Raw genomic sequence first — 16,308 nt, forward strand, 5'->3', positions numbered from 1 at the left:
GCATGGTCAGGATTGTGCTGATGTACTTACTGAAGTAGAAGTAGGCAGCTCTCTTGGCTACAAAGAAATAATTATTATTATCATCATTATAATATTTATATATTCTACAAGGAGCTCATGGTGGTGTACAAACATGGTTTCCCCCCCACACTCTGTTGTATCCTCACAATAACCCTGTGAGGTAGATGATGCTGAGTGCGGATTTGAACCCTGGTCTCTCAGCTACCAGTCTGACACTGTAAATGTAACACCACACTGGCTCTCCATTATCAATGACATTATAATTACAATGACAATAATCAAGGGACCACATTGATCCTCCCTGTATCTTCCAGTTAGTAGAAGAAGGCACTTTCAGGAAAGCCTAGAGAGGACATTTCCTCTCGTTTTTCCTTCTTCTGCTCCACAGCCCCCTATCCCCTCCCTGACTGCTAGCTCTGAAGTATTTATACCCAACAGTGCAGGAGCCCCTCATCAGCCCCAGGCCTTGAGAGCTGCTCCCTGCCCCACCTGTCTGGCTGACATCCCAGGATATGGGGCATCAATTTCTTTTATAAAGGGTCCGTTTCATTCCCTTTATGGCTTTTACAACATCCCCCTCTTAGCAAGCGCTCCTTAAGTTCTTATCTTGAACGTAAACTTTACCCCGACTTCCTTTTTTATAAAAAAAATGTGTACAGGATATTTATTTTATTTTTTAACGTGGAGGAGTGCCACAGTCCAGAAAGTTGCTGACCCCCTTGGCCCTCTGTGAGAAACAGCCAAGAGGGCTTCAGCCGGTGTGCTCTTTAATGGTTAATAACGACAACAAAAGAGCAGGCGTTCCTAGAGCAGAAGGGAAGACTGCAAAAGAGGGACTTCCTTTTCCCGTCCCGCCTACCCCAAAGAAATGCAGGGAGTGAGCTGGTGAGTATTTTTTTTTTTTTGGTTGCTGAGATGGGGTCTGCATGGAGGACGCCCCAAGTTCAAGGTGCACAATTTGGGTCGGTGGGTCGGGAGGAAGAGGATTTTGGAAGAGAGTGGGGACCCCCCTTTAAGCACCCTCCCCCGTCAGCAGACTCCTGAGGTTTGACGGTGCAATCCAGCCCTACTGCTGGGTCCCATCTGAAGTATTCTTTGGAAATCCCTAAGTATAGACAATACTGAATCAACTCATTTGAAATGTGGTGTTGAAGGAGATAGCGTGGACTGCGAAAAAGACAAATAATTGGGTGTTAGAACAAATTAAAGCAGAACTATCACTAGAAGCTAAAATGATGAAACTGAGGTTATCATACTTTGGACACATCATGAGAAGACATGATTCACTAGAGAAGACAATAATGCTTGGAAAAACAGAAGGGAGTAGAAAAAGAGGAAGGCCAAACAAGAGATGGCTTGATTCCATAAAGGAAGCCACAGACCTGAACTTACAAGATCTGAACGGGGTGGTTCATGACAGATGCTCTTGGAGGTCGCTGATTCATAGGGTCGCCATAAGTCGTAGTCGACTTGAAGGCACATTACAACAACAAGAGACAATACTGAGCTAGACAGATTAGGGGTCTGACCTGGTGTAAGGCAGAGTCTTTATGTTCCTTGGTGCCTTCTTTAATTCAGACTTGATATTTTAATAAAGAGACTATTATTTACATGCATTCCTGCCAGCTCTCCTCAGTTTTCATCTCTCCCAGAATTAAGGTTGTTGCTTAATTGAACAAAGCAAACAGTTGGCCCACGCCTACTACTCTTTAAAGTGAAGTTTTTCCTGAAACTGATGCGAACAACTCACCACTTTCTCTTCCTACGTTTGTTAATTGTATTTTTATCCCGCCTTTTTCTCCAAGGAGCTCAAGGTAGCGTACATGGCTCTCCCTCTCCTCATTTAATCCCCATAACAACCCTGTGAGGTCAGGTAGGCTGAGGGGCTGTGACTGGCCCAAGGTCGCCCAGTGAGCTTCATGCCCAAGTGGGGATTTGAACCCTGCTCTCCCACATCCTAGTCCGTTGCTCTAACCACTACAGGTTGGTGTTAAAAGTGCAGGAGCAGGGCCAGGATAAAAAGTTGGCAAGACTAATGCCTCCACACTTGGTGCTAGGTGCAGGGGCAGGGCTGGAAATTTTTTTGTCAAGACTGATCCTTCTACACCCATGCCAGGCATATGTTAAAAGGTTTGGGGGTTTTAACAACACCTACAATGTTTTTTAGTCCTTTAGAAGCTGTAGCCTGTTTCAGCTGGAACTTGGCACATGTCCTAAGATTGTGCAGGATTTGGTTTTTTTCTGAGCATTGAGTGAGTCATTTTGGTGGCCAGGGAAGTCTGCTATAGTGTCAATCAGTATATTATTATTATTGGTCGCTCGATACTAGAAGATTTCCAAGTGACTTAAAACAGTGTGGTATAGTGGTTAGAGTGTTGGACTACAACCTGGGAAACCAGTGTTCCAATCCCCACATAGTCATGAAGCTCCCTGGGTGACCTTGGGCCAGTCACTGCCTCTCAGAGGAAGGCAATGATAAACCTCCTCTGAATACCACTTACCATGAAAATCCTGTTCATAGGGTCGCCGTAAGTCGGGATCGACTTGAAGGCAGTCCATTTCCATTTTAAAACCAAAATAAATATAAAACAAAACAACTGCCCCCATACAGCCACAGAAAGCTTAGTAGCTCACTGATGCAAACACCATTTTATCTCTATCTGTTTATCTATATCTGCCTATCAGAATATAAGCAGGAATTGGTAGCCTCTCTCCCTTCCCAAAATCACCTCTCATTCAATCAGCCCCCTGCCTTTCGACCCAATAAGAAGCCCCCTCCCCTCCCTCTGTGAGTTGAACCACTTCAAAATATTGGGCAATTTCTCCTATGGTGGTGGCCTTCCCTGAAAGCAGCAAGAGAAAAAGATGCCGAACAACAGCTTGGCCCTTTCAGCGCTCAGCTGGTGAATGCGCCTGGGTGTCGACAGCAACTTAAGAGGGACGCTGTGGGGCAAACGTGGAGGGCGGGGGGGGGAGGAAACAATCTCAGGCTGAGAGGGAGAGAAACTTGGGTTTTGGAGCCTGACTTCCATTGCGAAGGGAGAAGAAGCAGCAGTCAGACGGGAAGGTGCATCTTTCTTTTAAAAAATTATTTTAAAAGAATAATGATTTTAAGTGAAAAGTTGAGAGATGAGTTGGAAAGGCCAGGAGCGCCTGAGGATTTTTGGGGTAGGTTGGAGAGAAACAGGATAACAAGTAAAGGGCAATAAAGGAGAGAAAAGAGGTTTGCTGAATATGGAAGGGAAAGGGGATGCAGGAGGGATATTCTTCTCGTCAGTTAAATAGGCTGAAACTGAACCCCGATAAGACCGAGGTGTTACAAGTGGGAGACAAGAGAAGGTTAGGAGATATAGACCTGGTGTTCAATGGGGTAAGATTACCCCTGAAAGACCAGGTCCGTAGCCTTGGAGTCATTCTTGACTCTCAGCTGTCCATGGAGGCTCAGATTTCAGCAGTGAGCCGGGCAGCTTGGTATCAATTACATCTAATACAGAGGCTGCAACCCTACCTTCCTATCCATCTGCTCCCACGGGTGATACATGCCCTGGTCTCCTCCCGCTTAGACTACTGTAATGCGCTCTATGTGGGGTTACCCTTGAGAACGGTCCGGAAATTACAGCTGATACAGAATGTGGCGGCACATTTGATTAAGAACAGCCGTCGCCGTGATCATATTACTCCGGTGTTAGTAGAACTACACTGGTTGCCAGTTGTTTACCGGGCCCAATTCAAGGTGTTGGTGTTGACCTTTAAAGCCCTATACGGTTTTGGCCCAGTTTATCTGAAGGAGCGCCTCCAGCGTCACCAATTATGCCGCCCGACGAGATCAGCCATACAAGACCTCCTCTCGGTCCCACCAGTTAAAATAGCTAGGCTGGTGCGGACCAGAGAGAGGGCATTTTCGATTGTGGCCCCCACCCTCTGGAATTCCCTTCCTTTCGATCTTCGCCATGCCCCCTCCATGATAGGTTTCTGCCGGTCCTTGAAGACCTGGCTGTTCAGGCAGGCCTATGGGATCTCCGGGGTAGATTAGCTTTTAATGTTGTTATTAACTGGAAGGGTGGTGTTTAGATTAATTATTGATTGTGGTCATTGTTTTTATATTGTATTTTACTGTGTTATGTACGTCGCCTAGAGTGGCCGTTCATTCGGCCAGATAGGCGACTCATAAATAAAATTTTATTATTATTATTATTATTATTAAATGGCCAGGTAGTTTGGTCAGCTGAGGTAATGTAGAAAGCTTTAACTAGATGGCTGGTTGGCCAGTGTAAGATTCAGCAACAGCAAAGTTGTAGTTGATTCTAATCATGCATATTTTTCTGTGTAGAGTTAAGTTGCACATTCATATTCTGTTTTGTTTTTCCACATAATCATTATTTACCTATATATTGTGTATTATTTCTTCCTTCCCCAAGTTTCATTCAGGTGCATTGTGGTGTTGATTTCTGATCAATATGATTATGCTCGTACCTTTCAGAATCTGAAATGCGTTCACTGGTCTTCCGCTGATGCATTTAAAATTAATCACTCCGAACACGTTTCAGCCTCTCGGGCCCTGTTTGGTCACCACCACTCTCTCGCCCGTTGGAGCAATTTTAGAACTGCATTTTAAATTTTGACATGAGGGATTTGACTAAATCGGGTTGTGTACTAATTAGGTGATAACTGGGCCACCTTCTCTCCCTTCGCAGGCTGTGAAATAGCATCGGAGCGGCATTCTGGATCCCCCCCTTTACTCTGGAGAGGAAAGAGCCACCATGGAGGCAGCTCAGGTAGGAGAAAGATCATCGGGGTGACATGTTGGGGACAGCCGGAGAGGGTCCTTCCTCAGTACTAACTGCAGGGGGCCTTGTCTCTTCCCCTTGTCGTTCTGGGGCTCCTTCTGAGGGAGGCTGTTGCCTGCACAGAGCTTTTCCCCTGAAATATTGAACCACTATCTAAGAAGAGGCCTGCTGAATCGGGCCCAAGGCCCGTCTACTCCAGCGTCATAGTGACCAACCAGATGCCTCTGGGAAGGCCACAGGCACAACCTGAGCGCAAAAACACTCTTCTAGTGATTCCCAGGAACTGGTATTCAGTGGTATGCTGCCTCTCTGTTAGCGGAGGTAGTATATAGCAATCATGGCCAGGAGCCATAGATAGACAAATGGATGATGTATTAAGCTAGTTCTCTTTCATCCAAGTTGGTGGCTGTCACTGCATGTTGTAGTAGTGAACTCCACAGGCTGACTGAAGGGGGGCTTCCCTTTGTTTCTCCTGAAGTTGCCAACATTTAGCTTGGTTGGATGGCCCTCGACTACAGTTTCAGAGAAGGAGGAAGGCTTCCCTCTGTCCAGTTTCTCGACACCATGCATAATTAAATACATCTCTGTCATATCATGTCCTTCCTTATTCATCCTTTTTCTAAACTATAAAGCTCCAAATGTTGTAACCTTTCCTCCCAGGGGAGTTGTGCTAACCGCTTGATCATTCTGCCCTTTTCTGAAGCTTTTTACAGCTCTGCAGTATCTTTTTTGAGGTGAAGTGACCACAACTATACACAGTATTCTAAGGGCAGAAGCCATACTAGTTCTGCTTCAGAAAGACTTGTTCTTCTATATGTTTGGTATCTCTGTCTTTTATAATGTTTTCCACTAGTTTTTCCAAAAGAGGTCTTACGCTAACTAGCTTCTAATTTCCTGGATATCCTCTGGATTTCCTCTTTTTAAAAAGTATTATCTTTTATAATGTTTTCCACTAGTTTTCCCAAAGGAGGTATTAAGGTTACTGGCCTGTTAATTTCCTGTATCCCCTTTGGATCCACTTCTTTAAAAACTGTATTGTATTGTCCACTTAACACTCCTCAGATATGGACGGCAATCTCATGAACAAGATACATATTTTTGTCAGACGATCATCAGTTTCACATCTGAGCTTTTTAAGAACTTTACCCTCAATTAGATGCCATCTTGACCCAGTGATTTGTGAACGCTGAAGAAAAAATGCCCACTTGCCACGTCGCCCTCCAGATTGTGAGTGGAGAGTACACGATTGCCACACTTTGCCTGGGAGTGTTTATGAGGAAGGTATTTTGTTTTTTTATTCCAGGGTCTGGTAACCTTTGAGGAGGTGTCCTTGCATTTCACCGAGGATGAATGGGCCCTGCTGAATCCAGGCCAGAGAGCCCTTTACAAGGAGGTCACGGTGGAGATTCATGAGATGATAACCTCTCTGGGTAAGGATCCCAATTAGATCACTTCAAGGGTGTTGATGGACTTACCCTGGAGATAAGAACATAAGAAGAGTCCCGCTGGATTAGGCCAAATGCCTATCTAGTGTGCCACGCTTGACCACATCTACTTTGTCAGGTCTCAGGCAGCGAATGATGAGCATCCTTTGGAACTCCCCCACTCTTTCTTGCCACTCCTCTGGAAATGTCTCGTGATGAGGTTCCTGCAAACGCACGTCAAGACATGCGATGTGATTCAGCTTTACCAGACCCCCCCCCACACACACACCACTGATCAGAGTTGACCATATTGATTGCATGTAGGGAATTCTCATGAATGAAGGAAGCCGAAGCATCCATGCTTGCGTTCTCTTTCCCTCGACACACACACTTAAACAGTTTTAAACATGTTGATGAAAACCAATTTCAGAAGGGGATGACTTTAGAGAAGAGAAGGAAAAGATGCTTAACCCTGCCCGAGAGCAAAGTCCCATGAACACCATATATTTTGAACGTGTGGCTTTCCCCAAAGAATCCTGGGAAATGTAGTTTACCCCCACAGGGCTACAATTCCTAGCACCCTTAACAAACTACAGTGTTCAGGATTCTTTGGGAGAAGTCGTATGCTTTAAGTGTATGCCGTGGAGGTGACCCCATTTTTCCACTCCAAATAGTCCTCTCCAAAACTCCTTCTTTCCATGATAATGTTGCTTCTATTTAATTTAATTTTTGTATATTGTATTGTTTATATTGTGTATTACTGTATTTTTATATCTGTGTTTATTTTTCTTGTAAGCCGCCTTGAGGGCCTTTGGCCGAAAGGCGGGGTATAAATAAAATTTAATAATAATAATCTAGTCCAGGATTCTGTTCTCACGGCGTCCAACCAGATGCCCATGGGAAGCCCGCAAGCCAGACATGACTGCAACAGCACTCTCCCCACTTACAGTCCCCATACTGCCTTGGAGATTGGAGGCAATACAGCCATCCTCGCCAGTGGGCACATCTGCTATGACTTATTTATCTCAAGACACTTTTCTGTCTGGGTCTCTTTGATTGCTTTCACGCTGCACTCTATTCCGTTATCCTGACAATTTCTTACCTGGAAGTTTGCGCATTATTATTTATTCATTTATTATTTGATTTATATCCCGCCCTTCCTCCCAGGATTGATCTTTCACATGACGTGCAAGCTAGTTCTGGAATTCTAGTGGAGTATAGTGAAAGTTTATCGCTAATTTTCCTGATAAATAATACCAGAAATAATCCGTTTGCAAGCTTGAGAAGCCGGGAAATCACAGGAGCTTTTCACTACCTGCAGCCGCTCATGCGACAGGCATCCCAGCATGCAGTGCGTTCCCGCCCTTTAGGCACGCACTTTCTTTTGCCTGACAAAAATTGTACAGATATTCCGGCATCGGCGCGGGTAGCAGCAGCATTTCCCATATACACCTCTGTGTCTATACAACTAAAAAAAGTATGTCGGATGCTAAAGGGAGAGAGGTTGCATTGTGACAGGATGAGCTCTTAGACCTCCTACACAGTGGGGAGCTACAGTGTGCATGTGTGTAATGAGTGAGGGACAAAAACAAGATGTTCATTGCAGCCGTGTGAAAGACAGTTGGGTGAAATGTCGTTATATTGGCTGAAAAAGCTACTGTTCCTTAGTGCAACAGGTACTGCCATATGAAGTTATAAGTTATACGACATGCGAGAAGGATCTTGGAATTGTCGTTGATCACAAGCTGAATATGAGCCAACAGTGTGATGTGGCTGCAAAAAAGGCAATGGCTATATTAGACTGCATTAACAGAAGTATAGTTTCCAAATCGCATGAAGTATTAGTTCCCCTCTATTCAGCACTGGTTAGGCCCCATCTTGAATACTGCATCCAGTTCTGGTCTCCACACTTCAAGAAGGATGCAGACGAACTGGAACGGGTTCAGAGGAGGGCAACAAAGATGATCAGGGGACTGGAAACAAAGCCCTGTGAGGAGAGACTGAAAGAACTGGGCATGTTTAGCCTTGAGAAGAGAAGACTGAAGGGAGATATGATAGCACTCTTCACGTACATGAAAGGTTGTCAAATAGAGGAGGGCCGGGATCTCTTCTCGATCATCCTAGAGTGCAGGACACGGAATAATGGGCTCAAGTTGCAGGAAGCCAGGTTTCGACTGGACATCAGGAAAAACTTCCTAACTGTTAGGGCCATATGACAATGGCACCAATGACCTAGAGAGGTAGTGGGCTTTCCGACACGAGGCATCCAAGAGGCAGCTGGACAGCCATCTGTGGGGAATGCTTTGATTTGGATTCCGGCATTGAGCAGGGGGTTGGACTTGATAGCCTTGTAGGCCAATTCCAACTCTACTAGTCTCTGATTCTATGAAAAGAATTTTAGAAATTGGGACAGAATCGCTACCATTTAATCCGTTAAACTAACGCAATAAGCCCCATGTCTGAAAGCAGCATAACTGGGAATGGCTGAGTGGGTGGGACTTGCCGTTTCAGTCAGAGTACACTTCACTGAGCTGGATAGGCCCAAGGCGCAGCCAGTGTGGAGGTGTAGGCTGCGGCTGTGTGGAGCACCAGAAGGGCTCTGCCTTACCCACACAGCACCAACCTCCCCATTGCTTTGCTCCCCCCTCCCTCAAGGTAGGTGATAGTGACACCAGTGCTGGAAGGATGGGTGCCTGTGGCTGCCCCCCCTTCCCCGTTCACTCCTGGATGGGACATTACATTGGCTCTGTCAGGAGAAGATTTATGTTTGTTGTATGTTTTTGTTTCTGAAAGGGCATCTGTGTTTGAAACCTTACCGCATGTCCTGGCTGAAGGGAGACAGAAGAGAAGACCTCTTTGCCCAGGGTTTCACAGGAGAGGAGAGGCCAGCAGGTAGATGCTCATCTGTGTGATGGGACCCCTCTGTCCCTGGAAATTGTAACTAAATTGGGAGAAGACAAAATTGTTGCATTTGAGGTGATACCCCATCAGCATTACCTAGCACAGGGGTTCTCAAACATTCTGCCCCCAGTACGCACGTGACACAACTGAAAATTACTGAACCCCACCAGTCTCAAAATGGTGATGCAGTTGCGGAGCCAGTCACAGAATGGTGGCAGATGGAAGCAAAACATGGTATAATCAGCTGGCAATTACTGACATTTTCTACTGATGCCTAGTCCATCTTTGCAAATGGCTATATACTTTGCAACTGCATTTGCCTTGTGGCAAGGAGTTCCATAGCTTTCTTCAAGCAAAGGAGAGACAATTGTGTGGAGGTGTTGTGATTCAGCCTCTAACGTTTAGGCAGAATTTTGCTAATGATTCAGAGGCTGTAAGCGGAGAAAGCTTTTCCTAGATTTTTTATTTACAGTAAATATTGATGTTGATCTCATTTTCTGTAGTTTTTCAATGCCTCTCCAGGCCTTTCCCCTCAAAGAAGGGAGACCTTCCTTCCTCGCTACCCCTGAGCTTCTCTGTATCCTGGGCCCTTTGACATAGCATGCAAGGAGTTCCTGGTGCTGTCATCGATCCAACCAAAAGGCTATGGTGTGGCTAGAGGATGTGGCAAGTGAGTGAGGAGGCTGGTGGCCCAACGTTAGAGAAATGCCGACCTAGTGGGATTTGGATACTCTTGGCTGGTCTGGCTTGTTGTCAGCCCCTTGATTCCTCCCAAGACCAAACACCTCAGATATCCCCTTCCCCAAATGAGCTGGTATGGAAGCAGAAGATGGGAGGTTCTCCTGTATACCGCTTGGAATGTTACTTATTTATATTAAGAGAGATTTCAAGACGGCTTAATCTCAAAGCTGTCTAAGCAGTATACATAATATACATAATAGAGCTATTCTGCTAAGGGCGGTATATAAATTGAAATAATAATAATAATAATAATGATAATAATAATAATAATAATAAAAGGATACATTGAAATGACCGAAACCGTGTCTAGCACTTCTTGCCAGAACGTTTTGTCCTAGAAAGCAGCCTATATTTTTAAAATAACAAAATATATATTTAGCTATTTAATTAATTTCCCTGCAATACACAGTTTGGAAATGACTGGTAACAACCTTTCCATCAAACCAGTCTTCCAACTTCTTAAATTCAGTTTTATTTGGTGAACAAATGTTTGCATTATTCCTTGGCACTTGTACGGAACTGGCTCCCACCAACTATACAGAAATAGTTCTCTTAGCCTCGCTTTGTATAAATAGTTTAGGTATTTGCGTTTGTTTAATTTTCATATCTCAGGGCCTATGGAACTCCCTCCCACAATAACTGTGAGTTCTTCAGCGTGACCCTTTTTTGCTTCCATCATTCCCACAGAATCCCTTTAAACTGTCCTAGCAGCTTGGTAGAAAAGGCTTGCGTGTGAGATGGACACCAGCATTTGAAATAGGATGAACAAAGATAGTTTATTAAAAGGATTTTATGTACATAAGAGAATACTGATATTTATGCTGGAGTCTTACAAGTGCTTGATGACAGTTTTGAAAAACTCAGGTGATACTTCTGTGGCAGCCTACTGCTAAGTGTCTTTTACCTTAGGGCTAAATTTCCTAAATCTCCACCCCAGCCAAATTCACACACAACTTGGTCCAGCTACTGGAGACAATCTTCCTTCAACCCCCAAATCTTCTCTAGTTGATCTGCTGGTTGCTTGACCAGTTTAGCTGATCTTAAAAAGAACCCTTGTGTAGCCTTCCTCTGGTAAGATCATTACAGAGGCACTAACACGGCCACTGGCTCCCTTCTTCTGATCTTCATCAGCTAAGTGTTGGTATCACATTGGGGGTGAATAGCTGAATATTCAGGACTCCACTCTCCACTGTCACCTCAGCTTTCTATGGCCTCTGTCTCACACCTCCTTCAACAACTGCCTTTCCTTACTGACAGTTAACCAATTAGTCTTTGCTCTCTAGAACCTCCAGCCGAGCAGAGCCTGTTGGTTCCCAGATGGATGAAAATGAATTTACCTAATCCACGCTCAGGCTATAAATATAAAAAGCTATGGTCACTCTTTGCAAAACCTGTCACCAAGCAGCAACTGCTAAAACAGGTCTGTAACATAGTGACAGTACAAGGCCTCGGACATTGACAGTTATACTCTGACCTCAAGAGAGGGCCCAGAAATATTTCTTCAAAGTACAAATCATAAACGGACATTTCTCCACATCGCTTTACCAGCTTTCTCCTTTATTCCATCAGGAGATGTCTGGGGGACCACGGCTGAGGCGGAACCATCAGAAGTATCACCAGAAAGAGCTGAGAAGCAGGAGGAGGAACAGAAACCAGGGAGTCAAGATGGAGCAAAGAGACAAGAGGGGAGAAAAATGCAGAAGCCAGGGGATGAATCTAGAGTTTCTCAGGGTGGTGAATATAAAATTCAACAGGAAACTCATCCTCTTAAGGAAATGAGAATGCCTCCTGAATGCTTTAAAATCTTAAGTTGCCACCAAGCTCTAAATCAGGGAAGACGTACGAGAGAGAAACAACACAAAGGCTTGAAATGTGAGGAGGGATTATTTGATAACTGGAGCCTTGTTAGACATCAGACACTTCACACTAGAGAGAAACCGAATACATCATTAGGCTGTGGGGAAGATAGCAGTCAGAGTGGAAGTCTTGCTTGCCTTCACAAAAAACACATAGGGGAGAAACCATATAAATTCTCGGAAGGTGGCAAGAGCTGTTCTGATCATTCCACGATTGTTAGCCATGAAGGAATCTATACAGCAGAGAAATTGCATCAATGCTTGGAGCGTGGCAAGAGCTTTGAGCAGCATTGTCAATTGGCTAGGCATCTGAGAAGTCACACAGGGGAAATGCCCTATATATGGCCTGACTGTGGGAAAAGTTTCAGACAGAGATATAATCTGCAAGGGTGTCAGAAAAGTCACACAGGAGAGAAACCATATACATGTTCTGACAGTGGAGAACATTTCAGCAATGAGTCAAATACTACTGTATATAAGAGACTCTCCACAGGAGAGAAACCGTGTAAATGGTTAGAGCGTGGAAAGACCTTCCAACTGAGCCCCAATCTCAAAACACATGAAAGAATTCACAGAGAGGAGAAAGATTGTGAATGCTTGGAGTGTGGAAAGAGATTTCATCGTAGGTCAGATCTTTCTGTACATAAGAGAGTGCACACAGGAGACAAACCATATAAATGCTTGCAGTGTGGAAAGTACTTCAGTCGTCACCACAACCTTACGGTGCATCAAAGAACTCATACAGGGGAAAAACCTTATAAATGCTTGGAGTGCGGAAAGAGCTTCAGTGAGAGTGGCACTCTTACGTCGCATCAAAGAATCCATACAGGGGTGAAACCTTATCGGTGCTTGGAGTGTGGAAAGAACTTCAGTCATCATCACCACCTTACTTCACATCAAAAAACCCATACGAGGGACAAACCTTATAAATGCTTGACGTGTGGAAAGAGCTTCATTCATCGTCACCATCTTATTTCACATCAAAGAACCCATACAGGGGATAAACCTTATAAATGCTTGGAGTGTGGAAAGAGCTTTAGTCACAGTAACTCCCTTACTTTGCATCAAAGAACCCATTCAGGGGATAAACCTTATAAATGCTTGGAGTGTGGAAAAAGCTTCATTTGCAGTAACTCCCTTACTTTGCATCAAAGAACCCATACAGGGGATAAACCTCATAAATGCTTGGAGTGTGGGAAGAGTTTCAGTGAGAGTGGCACCCTTACTAGACATCAAAGAGTCCATACAGGTGACAAACCTCATAAATGTTTGGAGTGTGGGAAGAGTTTCAGTGAGAGTGGCACCCTTACTAGACATCAAAGAACTCATACAGGTGACAAACCTCATAAATGCTTGGAATGTGGAAGGAGCTTCAGTCACAGTACCAACCTTACTGTGCATCAAAGAACTCATACAGGTGACAAACCTTATAAATGCTTGAAGTGTGGAAAGAGCTTCAGTAACAGTGGTGCACTTGCTAGACATGAAAGAACCCATACAGGGGAGAAACCTTATAAATGCTTGGAGTGTGGAAAGAGGTTCAGTCAGAGTGGCGACGTTACTAGACATCAAAGAATTCATACAGGAGACAAACCTCATAAATGCTTGGAGTGTGGAAAGAGCTTCAGTAACAATAGCTCCCTTAGTTCGCATCAAAGTACTCATACAGGGGACAAACCTTATGAATGCTTCGGGTGTGGAAAGAAATTCAGTGAGAAGGGCACACTCACTAGACATCAAAAAATCCATACAGGATACAAACCCTATAAATGTTTGGAGTGTGGAAAGAGCTTCTGTCATCATTTCCACCTTAGTTCGCATCAAAGAACCCATACAGGGGACAGCCTTATAAATGTCTGGAGTGTGAAAAGAACTTCAGTCATCATCACCACCTGACTTCACATCAAAAAACCCATAAAGGGGACAAATCTTATAAATGCTTGGAGTGTGGAAAGAGCTTTAGTCACAGTAGCACCATTACTTTGCATCAGAGAACAAATAGTGGGGACAAACCTTATAAATGCCTGGAGTGTGGAAGGAACTTCAGTGAGAGTGGCACCCTTCATTCACATCAAAAAACCCATGCAGGGGGCCAACCTTATAAATGCTTGGAGTGCTGGAATAGGTTCACTCAGAATAGCAATCTTCAGGCAAGGGGGAACTATATAACTGTCCTGAGCGTAGAAAGCCTTTCATTCAGTGTACCTCCTATATTTTTCATCAAATAGTTCACTGGAAACAGCTTTAATTTCCATTTTTCATTCACATCAAAGGATCCTTAAAGGGGAGAGACCGTAATATGCTGAAAGAGTGGAAAGAGCTTCAGTCATAGACACTAGATAGATCTCTGTATGAAAGAGAGGCATAACAGTTACGTTCACACTAGAGGGAAATCTAGGCCTTTCACTTCTCCATACATCTCTCTTGCATTATAGATGCCTGTAGTAGATACCGATGGAAGGAATTGTTAGAAATGTTTGAAAGCTTCGGTGAAGATTTTTTACTGAGCCCGGTTTGGGTGGCCAATCTGTGAGCATGACAAAGGTGAAATGGAATGATGGAGCTGTGGAGCGGAATGGTCAGGAAATTCTGGCTTATGACTGAGGTAAACTGGAATCTCTGGCTTGGGGGCAGAAATGTTTTTCTTTCTGGAGTTTGAGAAGCAGAAATGCTGAGAGGTCTTGATCAAACTAATAGCAAAGACAGAAGGTTTACTCCATGCGGCTAGCAGTTCCGTATGACCACTGTGAGTCTCCCTCTACCCTGACAAGGCTTAGGATCCTGTGAACCCCTAAAATGACGGAAAGCTGTTAGTTCAGGTGTTTGTCTCTTGACCTGTCATTTCCGAATACAGAATTGAGTGTGTAATAAGAGGCAAGAGAAAAGGACAACTCAGAATACAGAAAAGTTGGGGTGTCAAAAAGACTGCACTCAGTGCTAGAACTCACTGCTATTATTTTTTTATTTGGAGCATTTGTACCCCACTCTTCAGCCAAAAAGGCTCCCAGAGCATCTTACATGCAGTCAGTTAAAGCTGGAAAGTCCCTGCCCACAGGCTTGCAATCAAAAGACATCATGTGACAATGTTTCCGGGCCCGATTCAAGGTGCTGGTTTTAACCTGTAAAGCCTTACGCGGCCTGGGACCACAATACTTGATGGAACGTCTCTCCCGATATGAACCTACCCGTATACGTCATTCAACATCGAAGGCCCTCCTCCGGGTGCCTACTCAGAGGGAAGCCCGGAGGATGGTAACCAGAAAAAGGGCTTTCTCAGTGGTGGCCCCTGAACTATGGAACGATCTCCCTGTGGAGGTACGCCTGGCGCCAACATTATTATCTTTTCGACGCCAGGTTAAAACATTCCTTTTCTCCCAGGCATTTTAACAAATTTAACAATTTAATAATTTTAATTTTAACATTTTAACATCTCAACTTACTTTAGCATCTTAGTATGCTAGTATATTTGTATTTTAGTATGTTTAAATTGTTCTATAAATGGGTTTAATTGTATTTTGCTGTCTTGCTTGTTGTGAACCGCCCAGAGAGCTTCGGCTATGGGGCGGTATAGAAATTTAATAAATAAATAAATTAAGGAAAGGGGGCAGGGAGAGAAGAGGGAAGAAGCAAGCTTAGGCACTAATTCTTAAACAGTAGTTCTTACGTTCTCTGTTCTTTCTCATAATAAACTCTTACCACTTCTTTGCTTCATTTTATTTTGCTTAACTCCAGGTTTTTCTACTACAGGGGTTCCCAAGCTGTGGACCGTGGGCCAACAGTAGTCCGTGAGCTTCATTCAGGTGGTCCATAGCATGTCTGCATTAACTATTCATACTGACTTTAATGGTATTTTGGTTTCTTTTATTACTTGTATTGTATTTTATTGAATTACTAGGGGCTTTGATTGTGGATTCTGCCTGCCGGCAGGCACACCCCTACTACCCTACGGATCGCCGGTGTACCCCCAACCCACCGTGGGCCAAGCACAGCCACCTTCTCCCCTCTTGCTCTCTCTTTTGCTGACCTGCACGCCACCACCTCGCCTAGCCTCACAGCGTCACACTGCATGTGTCTGTGCAGAAGTGTTCATGGGTAGCATGATGTTTAGAAAAATACTATGTAGTAAGATAAGACAATCTACGTATCTAGTAGTACGTATCCATCATTTCTAGCAGGCATGGGCAACTTGTGGCCTTCCAGATGTTGCTGGAGTATCCCTTCCTCATCCCTGACAACGGGCCGTGCGGACAGGGGCTGATGGGAGTTGGAGACCAACAACATCTGGAAGGCCACGTTCCAGAATTAGGTAAGGAAGAACGTGAAAAAGCTGTGGCACTGACACCGACTAGGCGCTGGGTCCTCACATCTTGGTTCTGTTGGTAGCTGGACCACGTTTTGTGTTTTTGTCCAGAGACAGGCTGTCCCAACAGGAAGGACTTCCACCTGAATATTCCTTCACCTGCAGCAGTGATATAGTTCAGCTCCTCTCCTCTGGCATTCTTTTAATCAGTAAAGCAAGGTGATCTGAAAGGCTATACTCTGTTGGGAAAGGTTTACTTTCAATGCATCAGCTGAATA

General features: G+C 44.4%; 1 protein-coding gene across 3 annotated transcripts; it reads left to right on the forward strand.

Moving 5' to 3' along the window:
* The first annotated feature begins 837 nt into the window (after positions 1–837).
* LOC133381538 (zinc finger protein 345-like) lies at positions 838–15,381 on the forward strand. 3 transcript variants are annotated; one of them, XM_061620756.1, is made up of 5 exons: positions 838–906; positions 4,716–4,796; positions 6,112–6,238; positions 9,026–9,124; positions 11,444–15,381. In XM_061620756.1, exons 2-5 carry the CDS (start codon positions 4,782–4,784, stop codon positions 13,624–13,626), a joined length of 2,424 nt encoding a protein of 807 aa, XP_061476740.1. In that variant the 5' UTR covers positions 838–906; positions 4,716–4,781; the 3' UTR covers positions 13,627–15,381. The 3 variants fall into 3 exon arrangements, with proteins under 3 accessions (XP_061476740.1, XP_061476742.1, XP_061476741.1); XM_061620757.1 differs by lacking the exon at positions 838–906 and adding an exon at positions 933–970; XM_061620758.1 differs by lacking the exon at positions 9,026–9,124.
* The last annotated feature ends 927 nt before the right edge of the window (positions 15,382–16,308 follow it).

The sequence above is a fragment of the Rhineura floridana genome, chromosome 3 (genome assembly GCF_030035675.1).
Source record: "Rhineura floridana isolate rRhiFlo1 chromosome 3, rRhiFlo1.hap2, whole genome shotgun sequence".
NCBI classification, from domain to species: Eukaryota; Metazoa; Chordata; class Lepidosauria; order Squamata; family Rhineuridae; genus Rhineura; species Rhineura floridana.

What these genes read in the sequence shown, in the direction of transcription:
- LOC133381538 (XM_061620756.1), top strand. An exon ending in TGAGATGATAACCTCTCTGG is followed by an intron (nt 6,239 to 9,025) that starts GTAAGGATCCCA and finishes TGTTTCTGAAAG; the next exon opens with GGCATCTGTGTTTGAAACCT. An exon ending in AGGAGAGGAGAGGCCAGCAG is followed by an intron (nt 9,125 to 11,443) that starts GTAGATGCTCAT and finishes TTATTCCATCAG; the next exon opens with GAGATGTCTGGGGGACCACG.